Source organism: Macrobrachium rosenbergii, chromosome 53, assembly GCF_040412425.1.
Source record: "Macrobrachium rosenbergii isolate ZJJX-2024 chromosome 53, ASM4041242v1, whole genome shotgun sequence".
Taxonomy (NCBI): Eukaryota; Metazoa; Arthropoda; class Malacostraca; order Decapoda; family Palaemonidae; genus Macrobrachium; species Macrobrachium rosenbergii.
Genome location: NC_089793.1, coordinates 10,653,893 through 10,678,741, shown reverse-complemented (window position 1 = coordinate 10,678,741; position 24,849 = coordinate 10,653,893). Strand labels below are relative to the sequence as shown.

Sequence of the window (24,849 nt, the reverse complement as noted above, 5' to 3'; positions counted from 1 at the left end):
TTCTCTTCTTTTTTTTCCCTTCTCTCTTTCTTTCTTTCTTCCTCTCTCACTCACTCTCTCTCCCTCCTTCCTTCTGACGTTGAAGTTAGTTTGGGTTGGTTGAGGCAAACGATTGATGTCTCTTTTTAAAGAGGGGAACGATTTTATATCCCTTATTGATAGCTCCGGAGTCGGTATCGATGTCCTGGAGAGAGAGAGAGAGAGAGAGAGAGAGAGAGAGAGAGAGAGAGAGAGAGAGAGAGAGAGAGCTTCCTCCTCCGATGGACGGACGAGGGGTTTGTTGCTGGTCTGAGAGAGAGAAAGGAGAGAGAGAGAGAGAGAGAGGAGAGAGAGAGAGAGAGAGGTCAGTAAGAGATGGATGGACGTTGGTCTAGGGAGTGTACAGCACCAATAATGATGTTATCGTGGCATTGAGGGGACGTGGAAGCAAAAAGATTAAATTGCCTGATAGGAAGTGTTGTGATGGAGTTTGGCAGATTTTTTTTTTTTTTTTTTTTTTTTTTTGCCATTACATATTTGAAAGACGGGACAGGTTGATTTTGCCTCTCGTGTAAGGGAATGGCCCATTGTCGTTTGTTAGAAGCAAAGCAATTAATAGGGAAAGTAATATATTTGTAATATATATATATATATATATATATATATATATATATATATATATATATATATATATATATATAGTGACATTTTTTTTACATTCACAATTATTAAGCTCAAATGTCGTTTGATGTGCAGCTCATTGTACCTCGGAAATAACTGTAACCCCCTAGGGAATTATGATTGATAAGTGTTGATTTAAGCACTTACCAATTATAATTTCCCTTGGGTGTAAGTTATCCTGGGCATAGTAAATTGATATTTTAGCGATATTTATGGTTTATATATTTGTTTTATAATATATATATATATATATATATATATATATATATATATATGTGTATATATATATATATATATATATATATATATATATATATATATATATATAGTATATATATATATATATATACCTATATATATATATGAACGTATGATTGTTATATATTATTATATATATATATGATATATATATAATTATGATCAATCATTGGCAGGTTTATATATATATATATATATATATATATATATATATATATATATATATATATATGGTATTTGATTACTATATATATATATATATATATGACCGTACAGCCATATATGAACGTGATTGTTCTTATTATTAAGTGTGATAAGACACACAGGTTGGTATTTGATTACTTGACCGCATTGTGAAGTGTGGTCTGGTGAGAAGATCAGAGTTGAGCATTTTGAACTGAGAGAGAGAGAGAGAGAGAGAGAGAGAGAGAGAGAGTAATCGTAAACTAGAGCTACATTGGTTTGATTGTTATGGCATTTCCTTTCTAGTTACTTAACAACATGTGTGTCTACGTTCATCTGCGCTCCTCCTCCTCCTTTTCCATTTAAGGGGGTGACCCCAGAAAGGGATTGTTTTATAACCCCCATGCCCTTCTTCCTGGCTGTAACCTCCCACATTGAACTAACTGTCTGGTACCTCATTCATTGGTAAGGTCAGCGGAAGCACAATTTTTTTAATTGAGGAAACTGACCTAAACTGTTTTCCCACGCCTGGGATCAGAAAATTAACTAGATTATATATATATATATATATATATATATATATATATATATATATATATATATATATATATATACATACACACATACATACATACATAAATGCAGTAGGGATCTGCAGTAATAATCTTTGATTATAATGACGAAATTCATTTGTAAAAATATACAGAAGCCCAAGCTTTCAACCATCATCGCGGACTTGATCACCAAACTGTCCACAGAAGGGTGGACGAAAGCTTAAAGCTCTGTATATATTTTTACAAATACATCTCGTCTTCATAATGAAGACTGTTACTGTGGATCCTGTTGTAGCTAATTGAGAAGCTTGATACTGTTTTATTTTTTTATTATTATGTACATATGTATATATATATATATATATATATATATATATATATATATATATATATATATATATATATATATATATATATATATATGTTTGTTTTCTTCTTCTTGCTCGTTCCTTGAGACTTGTGATAGAAAAGCGCTGCTTTGTCTCATCAGGTTTGCAAGGCAGTGTAAATGTTGCGATTTTTTGTATACTTCTTGATTCTCAAAGTACACATATCGGTATGGTTGCTTATTACACATTTAACGCACGAAGTATTATGATTACCATTTTTTTATATTTTAATTTTTTACTTTAAAAGCATTTATTTCACTTTACTAGCATTAAAAGGGGTAGAGCGTTCACGCGTTGACCACCTAATTATTTAACATTTCATTCGATTGTTATTTTATTTCGATATTTAAATGTCACGGCCTTTTATTTGGGAATTATTTGTAGAATGAACATCAGTGATTAAGCGTCATATTGTGGATAAGTTTTCTTAACATTTTTCGCATTCATGACGCCATGATATTTCTCGCCAGTAATCCACTACAGATGCCAAATTGACACCTGCCATCTTTCAAATATCCGTCTCTTTCTCTCTTCGCGTTAACACTTGTTAACATATGTTTTAGATAGGTGCACAACTTTCACAGGCGTGGTCCTGTTCATGTCGCCATATCAGACCATGCGTTGTCATAATGATTATTAACAGATCGTTTTATTCTCTCTGTACTTGTATAGTTGCTACGTTGTGGGTAAACATAGCCAAGTTTGAGCGCTGCTGGGAGGCTGTTGCTGCTGCTGTCGTGATGCCAGCCGTTGGAGGGAAACTGGGAAAGGGAACCCCTTTCCCCCCCTCCCCCGCCCCCTTCCCTTTTGAGGGAGGGGAGGGAAGGGCTGTTGGGGGGGGGTTAGTAAGGGTCGGGGTGTTTCGAGATCCACAAAAGGCACATCAACAATGGTTTATGAGGTTTTGCATCACGAGACCTTGGAGGCGTTGTGCGGCGGTGGTGGTGGGTGGTGGTGTTGGTAGTGGTGTCAGTGGTGTCTGGGTGGGTGTGGTGTCAGTGGTGGTTGTTAGCTCACAAGGTTACGCTCTCACATATAGACACATTTATGTCGCTGATGCTTTGCTCGATCTCTGTGTTAGCAGAGCCTCACCTCCCCCCCCCTCCCCTTTTCTGTCTGTTATGTGCATGTCTCTCCGAACAGATGAATATCTTTCTGTTTATGAATCTATTAGAATATTAGCCAAGTTATTCCTCTCAATAAACCTTCTATCCATCAGAGTTTGCTCTGTGTGTGTGTGTGTGTGTGTGTATGTGTCAAACTAGTATAATCTCTCTCTCTCTCTCTCTCTCTCTCTCTCTCTCTCTCTCTCTCTCTCAACATGATGTCTCGCCCTTTTAACAGAAACTTAAATTAGTTGCAATGCTTCCAGGGGTAGCAGTTATATATAACGGTGTCATTATATCGGAGGAATTTAACAGATAGTGGGATACAAAAGCAGTAAGAATAAATGGACGAGAGAAAGAGATTTCAGCTGGAATGAAAGAGGAGACAGTTAAAAAAAAAAAAAAAGGTCTGTTGGAAGTCCTTTCTCTTTCTGAGCGACACCGTTGCTAAATAAATGAAAAGCGTTCATTGATGACGTTCACAATATCGAATCGCTTGACGTAAGGCCACGTTTTCGCGATTGCCACACGGCCTTGCAATTACTTACATAACTTCTTTCTTTCCCTACAAAGAGCAAAAGTAAACATAAGGAAAAATCTTATCTTTCCTTGCAAAATAAAAGTAAGCTCAAGTTAAGGAAAGAGTGACCACGCAAACTCGAATAGTGTGCTGCGCCGCACGCACAAATACATACACGTTCAGCTGTTTTTCCTAACAGGGGGTGTTTCCGGAAAAAACCACGGCGGTGACTGCTGCATTCATTTATCGTAACTGCTGAGTCGTGGATGAACCTCTGTGCAGAGAACTTCATATATATATATATATATATATATATATATATATATATATATATATATATATATATATATAGTGTATGCGTATGTATGTATGTATATATATATATATATATATATATATATATATATATATATATATATATATATATGTATATGTATATGTCACTGCCCTATTAAAGTTTTGTAACTGCTGAATCGTATATGAAACACCCCATGCAAAGAACTATATATATATATATATATATAACTATATATAATATATATATATATATATATATATATAACTGTGTGTATATATATATATGTATATATATATATATATATATATATATATATATATATATAGTATCAAAATCAATTTAACGGCTAAGTAATGAATGTGACGTGACCATTGTCTTCTGTGTTCTCTGAAGCCACTCTCCGTAAGAGTCCTGGCTACATTTGTTAGAGAGAGAGAGAGAGGAGAGAGAGAGAGAGAGAGAGAGAGAGAGAGAGAGAGAATGAATATCAAGGTAAGGGAATGGTCATTTGCATCGGGCGGAAGCAAATGCAACAAACGGGTTGCAGCTGTAATTAGGTGAGAGTTTACTGCAGGTGAGCATTCTCCAGTGACATCCCGAGTGATGCGTATGTATGTGCGTAATTTGATTACTAATATTAGGGATGCGTGAAGGTAGGGGAACGCGGACACACACACACACACACACACACACACACACACACACACACACACACACACACAGGGCCTTTGTCTGCGTGTACTTGGCTCTGCTTTGCGCGGTGGTGGTTTACAGTAGATGGCCTGTTATGTTGATGATGTCTCGGGTTAATGTTGACATGTTTTTCGTAGATTTGTGGCGGCTTGTCGCGGCACACTAGACTCATATAGTACTAATGGTTGCTTGTAGCGTTTCTGCCGCTTTAGAATAGAGTAGGATATAGAATTTAGGCCAAAGGTCAAGCGCTGGGACCTGCGAGGTCATGCAGCGCTGAAAAAGAAATTGAGAGTAGAAATGTTTGAAACAGGAGGAAAACCTCGCAGTTGCACTACGAAACGATTTTTAGAGAGGGTGGAAAGTCAGATGGAAGAATGAGAATATGAAAGGAGGTACAGCAAAAGGAGTGAAGGGCTGCAGCTGCGGGGCGTTCAGCCTTCAACTTTTCATCTGTTATCTTTGGTCTATTATTACTCACCTCTCCTGTATCCTTACTTTGCTGTAACTTGTACCCTTAATTTAAGAACAAATCCTTCGAGTAGAAATTACGGATGCCTAAAATATTGTGACTTGGTGTATAATCGTTAAACTACTATTATATACCAAGTACATTTGTGGAGATGACAGCTAAGGTCAACGTTACCAAAGTAGTCTCCCTGTCATCTGACATTATTATTTTTATAGGTTTCCAACAGTAGAGAAAGGTAATCTCACCCATTGTAAAAAGGGATTAAGACATCATAGAGGTATTTGCTTATTTTTTTTTTTACCTGAGAGTCGTTTTTTATTTATAAATCACTGAAGCCTTATGAGTAAAACATGATGGGTTTCATGCTCATGATAAAATAATCGGAAGAAAACGTTTGATGCAGTTTTTAGTCCCTGAAAACGTTTCCGGGATGAATGTTAGTGAAAATTAATGTGCGTATCATTGGGCAGCCCTGCTCTCTCACCTCCATCAATCCTTTGTTTCTCTTGCGTCCAAGAGAACGAGGGGGGAAATAGGTGATTCATAGCTCTCCCTCCTCTCCCCTCTCTCTCTCTCTCTCTCTCTCTCTCTCTCTCTCTCATTGCCGATGAATCTGATGTTTCTTGATACATCAGAGCAAAGCTTTCGAGTGCATGTTGAACGTAGTGTTTGGTCATAGTTCTTACCAAGGTCATTCCGACTGAATGTAACCCTATTTTCGTCCGAATTATCACACTGAAACGCTTGCATTTTAATCTTCCTTTCATTACAAATTGTTATATCGAAGTTCTTGTAATGGTAATTTTGTAAACTCTCTCTCTCATACTTAAACAACAGGATTATAACAACATGGGTTTGAAAAGCTGTGTACTTAATCCATAAAAAAAAATTCATTCGCATTATGTGCACATATGTATGTGAGTGCATGAAAAAGGTGGATTATAATAGCATAGATTGGTCAAGCTGTGTACTGAATCCACACACACACAAAATCATTCGTATCAAGTCGATATATGTATGTTATTACACAAACATAAAAGTGTAGAGAGAAAAGGTATTCTTCTTCTTCAAGTGAGACCAGTCAGTGTCTTCATACTCTCTCGACATCACTCTGGCCGAGACCTTGAACTAATTGAGGCTGTTGGGAAGGGAGGGTGACCATGGGGGTGGGGGATTGGGGGTGTGGAGAAAGCTTGCCTTTCGCAGACTATGAAAGAAACTCGAAACTGGTGTTTTCGTTTACACAGCATTGCTTGGTTCAATTAAATGATCACGATAATTAGAAATTTCTAACTCTACTTCCAAAGGCGTTTATGTCCTCACCCTGACATCGGCTATGCTTTGAAGATAGTCCGAGAAGATATTCGTTTATTTCTGTATCCGTGATGTTTGATGCTTGCCTCTGAATAAAGTATTAGTTGGCGTTGAATGATGAATATCTGGGAGTATCTTGTAGATAACTTTCAGTGTAATTTTAAATTTGCACACACACTGTATATATGTATATGTATATATATATATATATATATATAATATATATATATATATATATATATATATATAATTGCTACATGTCAGATGAGGTTGGTTAGTCCTGGAAACTTAACTACTTATGAATAAATACCTCCATTAGATACCATCTTGTAATTGTATTCAGTTTACAACAGTTGTGCAGAAAAGTGATAATATATATATATATATATATATATATATATATATAATATATAAGTATTAGGATTTGTGTGAATATATTTATGTATGCAATATGCAAGTATGCAGAAAGTGAGAAAGAGAACTTTGAAATATTATTCCACGTGGTTATAGATATTTTCCTCACTGGCACATGTTGTAGGTTTATGGGATAATAAAGACAGCGAACGATGTTATTTAGTGGCAAACGTCGAGCAGAATCAAAGGATCTCGAGCGATGTCGTGCATTGTTGCACGGCGTGACGTGGATTCCACAGACCCTTGGCTGTCGTTCAAACACGCACACACGGACCAAGCACGTGTAGGCTATTGTTTACGTTTTAGGCTGCTTCCACCCCCGCCCGTGTACGTTGGTACCGATTGCACACGGCCATATAAGCCTCTACCTGGCGGGCTTCTGCTGGTCTTGCTTCTCTTAATCGGGGCAAATATTTATTTGTGTTTAATAGCTCCTGGCAGTTATATAGGTCGGCCCAAAAAACGTTTTCGTTTAATATTGATTTCCATAAAGAAGATCAAACGAATCTGTTGCATTTATATGTAACGATGTATTCCCGCTTTGAAAAATGACGGTGTCTTCAGTTGGCTTTTGCCCGCGGCGAAATGAATTTCGAAGTTACGTGATAAAATTCGGCCGAGATTTTTGACCACTGCTCCAGCAATATTTTTGTTGGTAACATTACTAACTTTTACTTATGACGATCACTCGCATGATTTCAGTCTTACAGCAATTGCCTTTTTCAGAGATCATTGCTTTAATATTTTATTTATACTTTTCATTGTTATTATACATTCTTTTATTTATTAACTTTGAGATCGAATTTTGAACGAGTCGCGGCCACTCTCCGCTGCCATCACATCATGCAGCATTTCATCTCTCTCTCTCTCTCTCTCTCTCTCTCTCTCTCTCTCTCAGCTCAACAGGTTGCCGACGAGAAAATATGGAACGGGGAGCCTAAATCTTATCTGATTCTCCGTATCGTAAACATTGTATAACGGAGTCGATTTTTTTTTCTATACTGTAATTTTTCCCCAGCCAATTTAACTAATGGCTGTCGAAGACAAGGCAGTTGTTCATTGTAAATGTTGCGTTTTTTAACGTAAATTGAAAGCGCAAAATAAAAAAAAAAAAATACAACGAAGAAAATACATAAGACTAAGAAAAGATAAAAGAAAAATTAGGAGGGGAAATGAGGTAAGATGAGAAGAAGTTTGCTTACCGAACGTTTAGTTGATGCGCTTGCGTCCATTCGCGTTTTCGTGTAATGTTTTGGCAGTTGGGAATCGAACTGCGCATGCGTCGATTGCGAAAACACGGACCACCTTGTTCTCAAGGGATCCTCTTTCTCCCCTAGAGCGATATCTACCTCGTTACCTGACCACCCTGAATACGCGTCTGTGCATTTTATCATTTTTCGCTTAATTAAGTCTGTGTGCGTATTGTGTCCTACGAGTTGTCATCGTATCTGAGATATTTAAATGCCCTTGGTTAATATTAATAATTTAGCGTGCGTGTTAAAAGACTACGAAAACATGGTAATGTCGGTTCAGATTTTAGAATTCCTATTTGTGAGGTTTAGCGAATCGTCAGGTTTCTGGTATTGCGTACACAGATACTTCAACAATTTGAAGAGATAAAAAGTTTCTGTGGCGTTCCAAATCTTTAGAATTCCTTTCGGTGAGGTTAAAGCAAATAGTCAGTCTCCGAGCATTGCGTGTAAAAGAGAAACGAGAAGGTAGTTGAGAGAGAGAGAAGGGTGTGATTTTGGGACAAGGAACCCTTTTCACCTGTGGAGAGGAGTCGGCATGGGCGCTGGGAGAGGCGAGGGAGACCGGTGAATGTGGGAGACAGGTCACCGTTGTTGAATGTTTTCTGTAGATAAATTCGCCAGATTATATCTTCTGCTTCTTCCCTTGGAAGGTTACAGATTGATTGATTTGTAGACTCTAGGCATACATGCCAAGCACTGGGGCAACTGAGGCCATTCAGCGCTGAAACGGAAATTGACAGTAAAAGTTTGGAAGGTGTAACAGGAGGAAAACCTCGCACTTACACTATGAATCAATTGATAGGAGAGGGTGGACAGTAAGATGGAAGAAAGAGAACACGAACGAAGGTACAGTAAAAGGAATGAAAGCAGTTGCAAAGAGAGGTTTGATATTTGGAATCGTCGCTAATTTTATCAAATTGATTCGTGAATATTGTATAATATCAGCATCACATTTTTATAGATATCTCGTTGGTGATATCAGTTAGTCTAAAACGTTCGACTGGCAAGCAGTCTGACTGTAAGACGTTAGTTTTAAATTACCAGGAAATAATTCACAATTACGAATGTTGAGAATATTGTAACTTACTAAGGGATTTCAAGTTTCCCCGAGATAAGAAAAGAACTAATTAATTTCTGTTTCCATCTCTTAAGGGAAAACACCATGATTTGCAAATTGTAAGGATATTTTCTTTCAAGTCTGTTATAATTGTTAGTTAAACTTAGGAAAAGTGGCTAATAGAACGCACATATTGAATAACCCCTGTAAAATAAAGTGAAATCCCTTGGAAAGTAAAGTAAAATGAAATTATGAACATAAGAATATTTTAATTCACTCAAAACTGAACTGGATATTTGAGATGAGATTTGAAATTCTTGATATTTTATTATTTTTATATCTTTACCTGTCACTGTGTTCGATATTATTCTAGCGTATTTTGGAAGGAAACTAAATAAAAATATGTTACGTGAACTCTGTTTTCGAGTTAGAATTTGGTGTAAAGTCAAGGAAAAAGCTCATTTGCTATAGTAGAAAATGCACCTTATGTGCTTCCATTTTCGTTGCCAGCTTGTGTAACTTGATGTTATCCATGATGTAATTGAAATGATGGTATGGTTACTCAGCAATATGGATTTAAGGGCCCATAAATAATTGTCAGATTACAGCAAGAAGACATGCACAATGTTTGATTAGTCAAGCAAAACGACTAGAAGGAGGAACCACCTCCTGCCAGGTAATGTAGAGAAAATGTTTATGTGCTTGAGAAGATGTTCTGATTCAGCGCTGTTTGTTTGCCTTCTGACGTGGTGGTATCGTGTGATCTCGACTGAACGTGAATGGGGGAAGAGATGAGAAAACACGGCTGACCCCCGTCTCCTGTGTTTTCACTGAAAGCTGCGCGCCATCCATAAACACTCCGCCTCGGATTGAGAAACATCCTGTAAAACAATGGTGATTAGAGGAGAGTGCAAACATTTTTGCAGCCTCGGACAAACATTATTTGGGAATACAGACTGCCCCAGCAGAGAAAACACACCTGAGTTAACCTTCGGGATCGGCGCGGCGGAAGGTGAGAGAAGGCCCAGAAGTACAAGAGTTTGCGTGTTTGGGAAGGATAACATTCGCCGGTATTTGGATTTTAGGGGGAAGGAGAAAAGGAACCACCTGTCTTGGGTTGAGAAGGCGCGGGAGGGAAGGGAACAACCAGTGGAGTAGGGTATATCGGCGGGATATGAACGCCATTGATTCTTTTATGTAATGTGCGGGTTACGTATAGATTTAACGACTTCCTCCCTCAACGTGCTTTCTTGTTCTTTCCCTTGTGTTCAACATCTTGAATCACTTCATTTTTATAAACCCTCTCCTCCATCTAGTGAAGATTATCTCTATATTTTGTGTTAACTTCTTTGCCTTAAGTACCATTATCATTTTTAATTTGTGTAAATATTAATGTAACTTCTCAAGGTTGTTTGTACGTTACAGCCATTTTCAATTTTGCATTGTCACATACCTCTCATGGCTACCTGGTACTCCTATTAATTAAAATATATAGAAACCATTAATGATGATTTCGTTGTCAACAAGTTGATTGCGTCATTTGTAGCGGCAAAACTCGACGGTGTTGGTTGTTTCAGAGATTTGGGTGATATTGTGGTTCTATCGTGTTCTAGTTTTTAGTTTTCTGTAAAAAAGAACTGTTAAAACGGCTATTTGTCTGTCCGTCCGCACTTTTTCTGTCCGCCCTCAGATCTTGAAAACTACTGAGGCTAGAGGGCTGCAAATCGGTATGTTGATCATCGACCCTGCAAATCATCAAACATACGGTATGTTGATCATCGACCCTTAGCCGTGATCAATCATCAAACATACAACAAATTGCCAGCCGTCTGACTTTCATGGGCCGTGAGTTTGTATTTTATTTAAGGTTAAAGTTAGCGCTTCGTGATCATTTTTACTGGACATTTCAGTTTCATAAGAGAAACCCTTCCAGAGCTACTGTCAGCAACTTCGAAATATTGCTCTTGATGATGTTTGTTTACACGATGAATTGCTTGATTTAACTAACCAACTTCAGGGAAACGTGAAGTTAAATGGTTGAGTTCATGTACTGTAAGTAATACGCAGTTGTTCTGAAAAAAAAAAAAATAGTGTTCTGCGCAGTCTTATAATTGCTGCCACGCATATTTATGATTTTGTATAAATTTGTTAACATCACAATTTCATACGCGCGTGCGCACGCACACATACACTATATATATATATATATATATATATATATATATATATATATATATATATATATATATATATATATATATATATATATATATATATATATATATATATCTTTCTTGTATATATCTAACAGAACCTGTTCACGGAGATGCATTGATGCACAGTATATCCACGTAATCTATCCACGTATATAATAGGGATTCTCATTTCATGTAATTTAATACCTATCTATTTTTTGGGGGAAATGAATCTTTCTCATACTTTACCCTTTTTTCACGGGCCTGAAAAAAATATGAAAGGGAAATAAACAAAAAATTATGAATGGAAAACTTAAAAGTTAATTTTATTTGTTCTCGCTGAAAATGTTAGTTCTTTCTTGTTCATAGATTGGTTATTTGCAGGCCATTCGTGTCTTTTTTTTTATTAGTTCTTTTTTTGGGGGTATTTTTTTCTTCTTATGGAACCATATTTTTTAATCCCTTTTGTACTTTGTGGACTACACGGTTACGCATTTGACAGAGATTTGTTTCATGAAACAGTATTCTTACACATAGAGAAACGCCCACGCACGTAAATAAAGATTGTCGTAATTATACAGTATTGTATGAATTACTAATCAACCCTCCTTTTTTTCTCGTCTACAGGTCGTAATGAGTTGATCGCCCGTTATATCAAATTACGCACTGGCAAGACGCGAACAAGGAAACAAGTTTCATCTCATATTCAGGTCTTGGCAAGACGTAAGCTACGTGAAATCCAGGCCAAGCTAAAGGTGAGTGTAGTTCAACAGTTCTGTACCTCCGATTATTGTTTTGTATGTACTCGAATGTCGAGTTTTTCCTCAGTACGGGAGAGCAAGTGTCTCTGCGCTCTGTAGTTGTCGAATAATTTTCCCCCCCGTGTCGATTAACAATATGTGGAATGCGTGGATGTTGCTTGGGATGATGTTTCCTCGTACTTGGCTTATGTGTTGTTAGTGAATCCTTGTAGCGGCAAAACATCACCGTGAAGGTTGTGAAAGATTAGAAACAGTGGGCCTCCAGTTTAATATCCGTCAAGTGCAACTTTTTCGCGACCTCTAGCACCTGAATACCCATGAATGCGTGCATTAGTCAAAACTTTGTCGCCGTGACTCGAACATTTCATTAGGACAGTTGTTGATTGAATGTGAAATTTAGGTCTTGAAGACCAAGCTCCGGAACCCATCAGGATTATTCAGCGCCGTAATGAAGGTGAAATATATAAATTAATGATATCATTGATAATGAATAGGTGAATTATGACATACTAGTAAAATTCAGTGTTGAAATATGAACGTAAAAAAGAACCAACAAAATATAAGTATATGAACGTCCTTGAAAACTGTCCTCTTGTTGTTAAAGGTAATCTGTCAGTCCAATCCCATCCTTTATCATTTATTTGGCTCTGATCGCAGTTCCTTCTTCGATAACCATTATCTAATTTTTATTCTCCAAGTGGTAAGAATCGAACAGGCATGCTTAATCCTAGTAATACTGTTCGTGTATTATATACCAAAAAAATGCATAATGTAATCCTTGCAGGAAATGGAGAACGAGACTCAAAAAATTAATCATTTTATTTTAAGGTAGAACAAACTACTTATAATGTCTAATCTGTAGAAGTGCATAACTTGGTTCATATGGCCCTTCGCTACTGCAAGCGATGATGTCTTGACTGGTAAGGCTGTCGTGGGCTGTTTTGGGAGAAACTCCCCCAGACATAACCATGTTCCACTCAGCTTATATGTTATTACGTGGGGTCTCGTTTTGTTATGTCGTTAACATTGGCTGGTTTAGGGCGTATGTTGGGTAGCGCGAGTCTGTTTCCGCTTATAATACATTCGAGGATTAAAAGTTTAAGTAGCATTGGCAAGTCCGACCTGCATTGTCAATATTTACCCCGTGTTATGGTTTGCAGTATGCAATAGAGCTTATCCCCTTATAGCTGACGGTATGCTAACTAGATTCCCTCATAGCCTAATGTATGCTGATAAGTGTATGACCATTTTCCTATTATCCCAGATTTTATAGCATTTGATGTGGTTTACATTTTGTTGGCTTCAGTAGACACTATAATTTTATATAGATTAGCGGCTTCCTTCAGGTATTAGAATTAAATCCTCTCATTCATTTACAGTTGGTTTACCCAAACTACAAGGTTACCCCTGGTACAGAAGAAATGAATATAATATATATGGGTTGTAAATAAAACGCCCGAGTCGCTACATGAACTAGTCTCAAAAAATGTTAAAATATCTTTACAGGTATTATCATTTGTACAGATATTAACATGTGCTAGCTTTATGTAAAATGATTCAAAATAAATCCTGAAAGACATTTCCTTCATTGTGGCTAGAATTACAAAATGGCTCATCTCACATAGGTCAAGATTCAGGATTCCCTAAAACAAAAAAATTTTTTTTTTGTTAGGGAAAGATAGAGGTTCCATAGGTTGCTTTTTCGAGTTTTAATGCCACACGACTCACACACCCGTTTCTCTCTCTCTTTTTGCAGGATGTACCAGGGGTAAGGCTGTGTGATCACTTTGTTTATACTCCTTCTCCGGGGTATTGTGGTGTGTACTTAATCCTGAACAAATAGAAATGTTTTGTTTTGTGTGAAGAAGACATCTTGGAGACTAAATATTTCATTCCACATTATATATGCAAATTTTAAGCTAATGTGGTCTTATTCACCCTGTAACTTTTAAGAAACATGATTCATGCAACGAATACCAATAACTTTCAATTAATATAATATATATATATATATATATATATATATATATATATATATATATATATATATATATATATATATATAGTTAGTTCACACAATACACTGATTTTGATATTCTAACCAGCATGCTCTGTATATTACTACGAGTATTTTGCAAAAGTAGATTTTCTACCCATGATGTCATCTTTACCAAACTCACCCACAAGTTGTCACCTCCTGTAGTTCAGTGACTTTCACCTGTGCGTGTTCTTCTTTCTTCCAAATCGGGACTAAAATCCATCTTGCCTCGATTATTTTGCTGCTTTCTCGGTCTCTTGATGTCTCTCTCACATGGAAAAGCACTCCGAATTACTGTACTGCAATAATATCCATTCCCTTTCAGTGCAATCTTGCTTTTTTGACCACTTGCACCCATCTTGCTGCTACTCTTTTGAGAAGTGTCCCTGGGATTACAGTAGATATGTTGTTTCTTGATTTTTCTTGTGATGCTTGTTTCCCATTTAGCTGTACTGAATTTCCTTCATGGCAATTTGTATCCTCTCCTCTTGTAGCATCAAGTAAAGTGGTAAGAGTTGAAGCTTTATTGCAGCATCATGGCACTTACACAGTATTATCACTTAACAGATGTACAGTCCAAGTGTATTTTAGTGTAGTTTGAAAGCACTTGATGCACTTCGCAATTGGTTAAGGTGAAGGGAAAAGATCTTTTCACGCATTGTGTGTTTACAGTAATGTGTTTGAAAGTGTATGTGCATACTGTATCATCTTTCTGGCTGGGATTTAAGGAAATTGTAAGCACTCTGTTGTTTTGAATGCTGGATTGAGATGAGCAAATGTCGATTCTCAGAAGCAATTCTTTTGTACTTATGTCACAGTGCACATTACTCATCCATTGAAAATTAGCAACTATGCGTTAGATCAAAGGTTTGTCTTATTCATGTAGTATTAATAATTTACTTGAATTTTTTTGCTGGTACACCCCTTTAGTTTCAAAATTAAAGCTTAATATTTATTATTGGCAGGTTTCTATTGGAACATTTTTTAAATAGGTTTGCTTTTTAAAGAAAAAATAATGTAAGCGTTTATGCTTGCGTTTCCTATACCCTTCCCACATGTTGCATTCAAATATTATTATAAAACATATAGTTGCAGTGTTTATGAAAGTTTTTGACATGTACTCTATACCAAACTGAATAAGTGTCAAGGAAGAACTCGGCAGTTTATCGTTATGTTGAAGTCGATTAAAACTGATGATAAAAATGGCTGAAATCACTTTTTTTCATCTAGTGAGTTATATTTTACTAAGGAAACTTATTTTTCTTACTTTGCAGGGTTGCTCATCTGATGACAATGGAGGAATGCTTAGATTGGTAAGCTATTTTCTGTTTTTAAGTGTCACTGCCTTTAGCCATATAAAATATTACTACAGTGACAAAAATTTTTTTTTACTGCAACCATCCTGCTGTCTGTGTGTTTTGATGCCTTTTAAACAGTACGCAAGGATTCATGGACAACGTAGCAGTATTAAGTGGTTAGTATTGCAATAATATAAATGCCCTTTTGACAACAATCCGGGATACTCATGTGAGAAGGCAGAAGAGGGCATATTTCAATTGTATGTTTAAATTTCGTTCAAGTTTTATAGCAGCTGACATTTCCTAGTGTCCATGGGACTTATCTACCCCTGTACATCACAGAATTTTTCATCAGAATTAGGGAAAATGTACTGAATGTAATCACACTCCAGATTTTTTTAATACATAGATCTGCACATTCGTTGAAAATGTTTGTCATGAGACCTAATGATGCTTATATTTTAAGCGGAAGCATGACTACACGACAACTTGTAATAATATCCACATTGGAGTGTCTTGACTTATTTGTAGAAATGTTTAAACTAACGGGAGGAAGAGAGAGAGGGAAAAGCAGCATTAAGGAGCCTTGAGGTGGGGTTCCAGCACAGTTGGGAAAAAAAAAAAAAAAAAGCCTGTTAAAGTTAATATCAGTTACTGGGTGTGTGCAAAGGCATTCAAGGCCCTTTCTGTCACCTCCCATACAAGGGAAAATTTCCCATGGTGGTAGTCTCTAAATTGTGTTGTGCAGAGGATCAGGTATAGTTGGACGTATATTATTTTCCCAAGACTAAATTAGAAGAGAAGTTATGTAGCAATTTAATAAAGGTCTTCATTTACAGTATCTAATGTCATATATGTCAAAAAAGAGAATAAATAAAAATTTAAATCCTTGTTCATTAGTAGTTACACAAAAGATAGGCAATAATTTTCACACAAGCAACCCATAAGAAAAGTTTTTTTTTTAGTACAATTCCAGTTGTTACTCTGGCAGTTATGTTACAGTTGGCAATTTTAGTTCCCTAACTCTACTGTGTTCTGAATAACTTATAAACAGGTGACAAAAAATATAGGGAACTGATTTTGAGTCATTTGTGTGATACAAGTACATTGATAATATGTGGGGCAGTATGGGAGAAAAAATATTAAATTTTAAATGTTAAAGGTAGTAAGTTTTGTATTCTTTTTATTTCATAGCCAGATTCATTTAAGTAAAATTCACTTTTTATTAGTAAAAATGCAGGATGCATAGAAATAGTTTATGCCATTTGTTATGAGTTTCTGTTGACTGGGACATATTACCCATAAGTGCATAAGTTCCTTAGGTTTTCAAATTTTTCCTTGCGCAGTACTATTAGACTCTTGTTAATATGTTGCAGGTTCTTACAGTGTATTTCCAAAGTATTTCTAAAGGTTTCAATTTAGCTTATGCTCTTGTTTATCAAAATCATTAAGCCTATACTATATACACCAAAATACCAGTGCCATTCTGTCAACATTTATCCCATTTTTCCAGGATTCTGCTACAAAAGAGAAAGCCCTTCAGACTATGTCATCCATGTCATCTGCGCAAATTGTGTCAGCGTCCGTGATGCACAACAAAGGCTCCCTTCCATTACCTCCAACACCAGTGTCCTATCCCAGTCCCTTCTGGCAGGGTGGCATACAGGCTGGCACTAGTCAGGAGTAAGTTTTTCTTCATTATTACCCCCTGTGATTCACAAATGAACCCAGAAGGGTTTGAGAAGGTCCAAATCTATTTCACTTGTAAGCAGTCTTGTACAGAAATCATCTGTATACTAAGATTAAAGTTAGGAAGGATTCAGGCAACCTATAAGAGCTTAGTCTTGTGGGCAGGAACAAATTTTTTTTATTATCTAATACTATTTCACATGCTTCATTGAGTGAGGTTGTTCAGTATTTAAGTTGAAGACTTCAAGTAAAAAAGCCATTTTAGATACACATTACTGATTGCTTTTTCCTACAGCTAATATACCATGAAGGTTAATCTTGTTTCATTGCAAGTCACTCTTGTTACATTTTACTCAAGTATTGGATTTATCATTGACAGGTTCAGTGATGGTAAAATAATAAGATGATTATACCCAGTAAGATTTTTCAGTGCTGATAAATACATTATATGTTAACATTCTTAATAACTTCTGGCCATTTTCAGTGTTAAGCCGTTTGCTCAGTCACCATTTGGAATGGGTGGAGAGACTAAACCTGGTGCTGGTGGAATGGGCGGACTCCTTCAACCTGCTGCGCCTTCAATCACTGTACCACCTTGGGAAGGAAGATCCATAGCCACACAAAAACTGAGACTTGTAGAATTCAGTGCATTTATGGAGTCCCAGAGAGATCCAGACACAGTTAGTATTTGCATGTAAAATATTTCTGTATAGCATCTTCAGATATACTGATAAAATATTATGAAGAAAAGGAAATTTTATTTGTATATTAATTTTCAGAAGTATTTGGAGTAATTTTCTTATTTTCTTCAAAAGGTGATATTTTTAAACCTTTAAGGCTTATACAGTGTACTATTTTGTTTTTCAGTATCAGAAACATCTATTCGTTCACATAGGCGGGCCAACTTCTTATACGGACCCTATATTAGAGGTGAGGTGAAATGAATGACAAATTTTATATGAAATATTTGGCAACAGTCAGGATATATTTTTAAAAATAATGAATTCTGTGGATGAAACATTAACCTTCTTTTGAATCTTTCCAGGCTGTTGACATTCGACAAATTTATGACAAGTTCCCCGAAAAGAAGGGTGGCCTAAAAGAACTTTATGACAAGGGACCACAGAATGCTTTCTTCCTTGTCAAGTTTTGGGCTGATCTAAATGTAAACATTCAGGATGAATCTGGAGCATTTTATGGTGTTACAAGCCAGTAAGTATCTTTCATAAATGTTGACACAAATGTCATTGGTTGTTATATCAATACTTACAATTCATCTGAAATGAGCAAAGAGTGATTCTGATATCTGAATGTAATACAGTTTATTAATAATTATTTCACAAATATAGTTACAGCCCATAAACTGGGAATTTAGTCTTGAACTTACATGGACAATTTGCAAGCAAACAAAATACAGTACTGTATAGATGAATGCAGGCAGTAGAAATTTATCAATAATTCAAGGCTCATTAGGCTAGCATCCAGTTGACTGACTAAGATGGAGCAAAACCTCTTCAATTTGGGTTTGAATTACTGCTACATGTATCTTAGAGTTGATGACCATCTACTGGTCCTTTCAAGAGAAATTCCATCTTTCCTTATTATGGTGAACAATTGATTCAAGTGAATCTGAAGGCTGGAAGGGGAATTTCAGAGATGCCGTTCTACTGATGTCATGCAGCAGCAAGCCAGATCGAAAACTATTTGGATATTTTTGTCAGAAAGGTTGATAATAGCAGCTGTATGTTTAATCACTTTTTGACAGAATTTAAGTGTGCCAGAGGATAATTTAGTATCTTAGTTACCTAAAGAAATAATGCATACTCTCTCTCTAGTAATGCAAATTAACCAAGGGTATATTGTGAAGACAATGAAAATCTACATAAACAAAAGAAGAAACATTGCTGTGCAGGATCAGTCCTTCACAGTCCTCATAGTGTAGTGAGCTTCACATTCCACCCTCTATCCACAATAACAAGACCACCCCTCTTGTGAAGTGTCCATGAACTAAGCATAATTAAGATGAAGGCCCTTTCTACATGTACCAAAAGCATAGAAGTTAAATTAGGAATTTTGTATTATAGGTAATGGTGAGTATGCTATTTATGTTACCAGATTCAATCATGAACTTGATTAGCTTAAGAGAGCATTCCATGATAAGGAAGTTATTGAAACTATTTAAGGTAATAAGCACATTTTTCTTGTAAGTGCACATATTTCTATTACATGTATTGTAGTAGCACAGGACTGAGACACGTTTCAGTTTATGTTGTTAATAAATAGGTTGCTTTTACATACCACCATTAGTGCAGCAATTTCTTTTCACTTCTTCCTTAATGTTTTTCCTAAGTTTCGGCCCTTCCACCACAAGGTGGTGCTATGCCCTGTCTCTTCACCATTTGCTCTTATGTATTTTGGGCCTCTAAGATCTCTTACTCCATGTGTATTTTACTATTCAGAAAATCTCTCATGGCACCATCTGTTACACTGAAAAAATAGAATACACTGTCATCAAAATAATTAAGAGTGAGAACATTTAAGCTTGTGTGCAAAGTTCTAGGTATAATTGACTGTTTCACGGTAAGATTGGTATAATGTGCTTCTAATTGAGGTTTAAAGGCTGCTTTTTACTTGATATTTCTACATAAATTCTGACCATTCACATTTTATTTTACAGGTATGAGAGCCCTGACAATATGACAATCACCAGTTCCACTAAAGTGTGCTCCTTTGGCAAGCAGGTTGTGGAGAAAGTGGAGACAGAATATGCACGTTTTGAGAATGGAAGATTTGTATATCGCATACACAGGTCTCCCATGTGTGAATATATGATTAATTTTATACACAAACTGAAACACTTACCAGAGAAATATATGATGAACAGTGTGTTGGAAAACTTTACAATCTTGCAGGTGAGTGTATTTGGTGCTTCAAAATAGAAAGTACTTTTATGTGCCTAAGCTTTCTCATGCCTCACAATAACAAGTAGTCTTTTATTTTTAGTTTTATGTTACTTGCTATTCACATAGCTAAATTAACAGGCTAAATTTCGTGAATAGGATTCATTAAGTACCCTGGGCACTTGAGTTTTTGTTAGTGTACAAAGTTAGGATGGAGGAAATGGGGTATTGTAAACCCCAGGCATTCTGTGCTAAAGTGTTTCCAGAAGATTAAAATCTCAGTCTTTATAATTCTGTGCAGTACTCTATCAGCAGATAGCATTTTTACAGAAAATTTAATTATCAAAATACAATGTAATATCACATCATGCCTTTTTTCTCAATTTGTTACCAGAGTAAAACATAAGCTAATAACACAGGCATGAGATTTAGAGATGTATTTAAAGTGGCCTGGTAAGTTTTGTAAAGATGTGACCTTTTTTTTTCATTTGAACAAGAGTAGGGTACTCGTGCAATTTGAATAAATATTGAATAAGGTTTGAATTGTATTCTTCTTGTGAACAAGGCTGTAGTTTTATAAACAAACACATTTGCAGCTTATGGGACTTGAAAGAAGTTCAGCCTTGGTAATTACTGAAACTTCTTGAATATTTCGTTTATATTACTGAATTTCTTGAATATTTCGTTTATATTACTGAACATTAAATGTTCACAGACTGCATAGTATGGAAATATATTAAATTTGAATAATTACAACATTTATGATTCGGATTCCGTTAACATACACATATTTTTCAGGTTGTTACGAATCGGGATACTCAAGAAACTCTGCTGTGTGTTGCATATGTGTTTGAAGTTTCCACATCAGAGCATGGTGCACAACATCACATTTACCGATTGGTGAAGGACTAACAACACGCCCCAATGCAGCTTATACTTGCATCATGTCAGGCTCTGAACTGGCAGTTTGTGTAGTACTGTACTATGTTCCGTATTGCAGGAAATGCCTTGTGAAGGAAGACAGTTGTGCCCCTATATAAAACTCATTTGCCTGTATGTTGCCATTCTGATCTCTTGCCAGAAGTTTAATAATAATAAAAAAAAAAGCATTTAAGAAAGGACATAATACAGTACATTAGAAAAATCTCATCTTGGCCCAGGCATAAGTCGGCAAGCAAAAGCACACCTACTCAGTCTCAGAATTGCACTGTATGGTTGGACGTTTTATCTTGATTCCAGTGTGTTTCATATCAAAACAAATGTGTTATTTTGGCAGCTGTTATTCAAGCCTATACTTGATGCCCCTGAAGTTAAAGTAACAGTTTAATCTGTTAAATGAAGCTTACAATAAAAAAAAATGGATAAAAAAAAAAAGACGGCCCAATACTCAAGCGAAAAGATGTTGCTTGTATTTGTAAATGTGTTTTCTGCAGTGTAACAGCATTAGTAGTTCAGTATTGTTTACTGGTGCACCATGCAGAGTTATCTGTGATCTGATATTCAGATATGCAACTCTGGAGGTGCATAGCACTACTGTAAAAAGCAAAAAATGTATAAAAAGATAAAATGAATCACTGGAATTAATCAGTGGACCTAAAGGTTGAACTTCATACCATTTACAGGTATAAATATAGTGTACAGTACATATACTGTATTATGTACATGTGCACATATTTATATTCTGTAGGGCTGGCAGTTGGTGCATGTGAGGAGAGTGGAGTGAGTGCTTTGCTCTGTGCCTCATTGACAAACACTCGTTGTACAGTGTGCTGGGGTGCTACCCATCCAGGTCATCGACATGCAAAATACCTTGTATTGCCTACTGTACTTAAAAACACATGCGTCACTGAGTCACGCAGTGCAAATTGTGACTATCCAAATGTGAAAAAAGTGATTTAAGATATTTTTGTAATTTATACTCAGAGAAAATTAAATGTTTGCAAGTCCATGGTGAGACATCATTATGACTGTCTTTCACATCTACATTATTGTATTATATGATACACTTTTCCCCCACTTGTACAAACTATCATTGAAGGCTGTTACTTCAAAATAAGCAGCTTATAACGAAAGTCTACACATATCGCTTCACTCTTCTATATTTTTCCTTTTTTTATTTTTTTTTTTCTATTTCTTTTTCCAAACCTCTGTAGTTTAGGAATGTCAGTGTTTAAGAACTGTTGGATAGTCTAGTTATCTTTGGGTACTGGAGGGGCGCATGTTGTTTAAACAAACACCTCCTACCCTCAGTCCCGCAACTTGCGTCCCCCCACAGCCTCTTGTATACCGGTAGATTATTATTATAATTATAATTATTTCTTTTTACAAGTTGTTGTTGTTGTTAGGGAATTTTTTTGTGATCTCAGATGTTCTTATCCAAAGGCTTTAAAAGTCAGGAGGTGAAGTTGATGAATGGGAATTTTTGTGTTTCCAGTTCATTAAGTTGCTGTTTTAGTGCCAAGACATAAGTAGGGTTTGTGTTGAAGTAAGACCTTCTTTGTGCAACGTACGTATCATCATTTTCATCCATTGGACAATTTTTTTTCTTTTCATGATAAAACTAATATGCCATATTAAATGATAATTGTGATTCATAACAGAGGCTTTATCACTTTACACTCATGATTGATTTCAGTTTTTGCGTATAAGCACACAAAGTGCCTTCATTGTTTAGCCATTCAATTCCCTACAGTCTGAGGTGGGTAAACCCTTGTGTTATGTCAACAAGATATAAATGGAAGTGAATTACATCTTGCATTTCAAGTAATGTTTCCCTCAGTAACTGGAAGGGATTTTTTTTTTTTTTTAACAAAGGCTTACCCAAGATATTGCATATTCTCAGATTGACAAGGAAAAGCAGCTTGACTATCCAGGCAACTACCTCTCTTTGTCCCTCAATACCCAATCAGACCCAACATTCATCCCATCCTTTACTGCATGTGGGACTGAGATGAATATTTAGGATGGCCTAGAACATCTTTGGCAAAATAGTTTTCTTTTTTTTCTGTTATTTGACTGACTTCCCATAGAGAAGAACTGAAGGTGCTGTTTTTTTTTTCTTTTTTTTTTTAACTTACATCAGTGTTTTTTAACTCGACAATATATCACATTTGCCTCCATTGTTAACTTATGTCAGACTACTTAATACATCAGTGGAGAGTGAGGAAGGTCTGTTCCTTGTTCTTTCATACTTTTAGAGACCATCCCACCTTTTTAGATTAGAAGGACCCTCAGCCAAGTTTTGAAGTATTATCATAAAACTATACATTGTCATTCAGACACAAAAAGATATGTATTTGTCAGTTGGCCGTCATAGATACCTTTGATAACCCAAGGATCTAAATAAAGAACCATGTCAATTAATTGATAAAATGTCTGAGTTGCAATAGTTTTGTATAAATTTCATGTAAAGGCTCCAATGTGGCATGCAGAAGTTTAAGCCTTAGAATTAACTCAGTATTAGTGACATGTTTTGCAATTTAGAACCTTATGATATCTCCTTGCTAAGTTTAATTCATGTACACAAAAGAAAGGGTTTCTACTAAAGTTCTGTCCTTAGGATCATTGTTGTAATTTATCAAATTTGAGTTTAGACTCAGAAAAGCTTATCATTTCATCACAGTTTTCAGTGGTTTCATTTCACAAAGCTTATGTGTAGATATATGAAGTACATACTATTGTCCCTCAAAGAAATCTTTACTGCTAGCCATAACCAATGAGCAAATGCATTGTAATGGGCCTCTTGAATCCTGTGATAAACGATCAGAAGAGGAGAAAGCTGCTAGTGTATGCCACACCATAAAGTTATTGTATTGTATGTTATTGAACTAATGAACTTTGAAACTGAGGATGCAAACAAATAAAAAAAAAAGTATTTTTTCTTTTAAATATCTATGCGTAGTGCAATGAAAATCTCTTCCCACGATATAAAGGCCTTCTTCACCAATCATGACTGTTAAACTAAAATATCTGATTGTTCAGATTTAGGTGGCATGCAGTTTAGACATGTACTTATCTGAGCCAAGTCTGAGTACTGAATATACATAACTAGAAAATGCATTGTGGTTATGAAGTCATGCCGAGTTATTTCTTAAGTGTTTTTAATAGCATTATGGAAAGTTTTTATTTGATTTAATAGGTTTTTGTTGTAGAGAGAATTGTTAGCTACTATAATTGAAGATGGTATAGATTGTGCATATATATTTTTATTTTAAATTACATTGTACTCAGGCATGACTCAGTTAAGTTGAAGTCTAAAATATGTCCCTAGTTCTGACTTTGTTGTACAGTGTGTTTCTTGACCATTTATAAGTTGACAGAATTATTGGCTGAAACAGTGTTTGCCCAACTGAATGTGGTAGACTGGATGAATTACCATTTTGTACAGTTGTATAAAATAGACATTTTTACGTGATAATTTTCTTTTCCTTCCTGATAAAAGTTTTCACTTAGCTCTTACAGCAAAGCCCTTCCACCAAATGACCTGGCATTTTGGTGGATAGGGTTTGATTTATGCAAAGAAGTGGGCAATGATAGTGGATGGCACACAGTCAAGACTTAACTCTCTGTTTTCCTTATAGTTCCAGAGAACTGAGGTAAGGTATATCTTAGGAAGTTCTTCCAGGAGTGTTACCAGTTATGAAATGACAGTTCATCCCAAGCAGGTCTGGCCTACCTAAAGTTGCATACTTTTGTACAGTACTGTGCAAAGTAATAATTGAATGATGGATGACGTACGGCAATGGTGAGGATTTAGAACTATGGATACCTCCAAAAGAAACGTGAAAAGTAAAGTAC

At 35.9% G+C, this 24,849-nt stretch overlaps 1 protein-coding gene across 12 annotated transcripts in view; it reads left to right on the top strand.

Annotated features, from left to right (window-relative positions):
* Positions 1–24,469, top strand: part of scalloped (TEA domain transcription factor 1 homolog scalloped) — a 265,722-nt gene extending 241,253 nt beyond the window's left edge. For all 12 annotated transcript variants that reach the window (XM_067096659.1, XM_067096663.1, XM_067096655.1 and 9 more), the window contains 8 exons: positions 11,994–12,121; positions 15,440–15,478; positions 16,977–17,146; positions 17,637–17,832; positions 18,020–18,082; positions 18,198–18,364; positions 19,830–20,064; positions 20,851–24,469. In XM_067096659.1, the coding sequence (XP_066952760.1) occupies positions 11,994–12,121; positions 15,440–15,478; positions 16,977–17,146; positions 17,637–17,832; positions 18,020–18,082; positions 18,198–18,364; positions 19,830–20,064; positions 20,851–20,964 (1,112 nt within the window). In that variant the 3' untranslated portion in view covers positions 20,965–24,469. The remainder of the gene's footprint in view (positions 1–11,993; positions 12,122–15,439; positions 15,479–16,976; positions 17,147–17,636; positions 17,833–18,019; positions 18,083–18,197; positions 18,365–19,829; positions 20,065–20,850) is intronic.
* Positions 24,470–24,849: the final 380 nt, after the last annotated feature.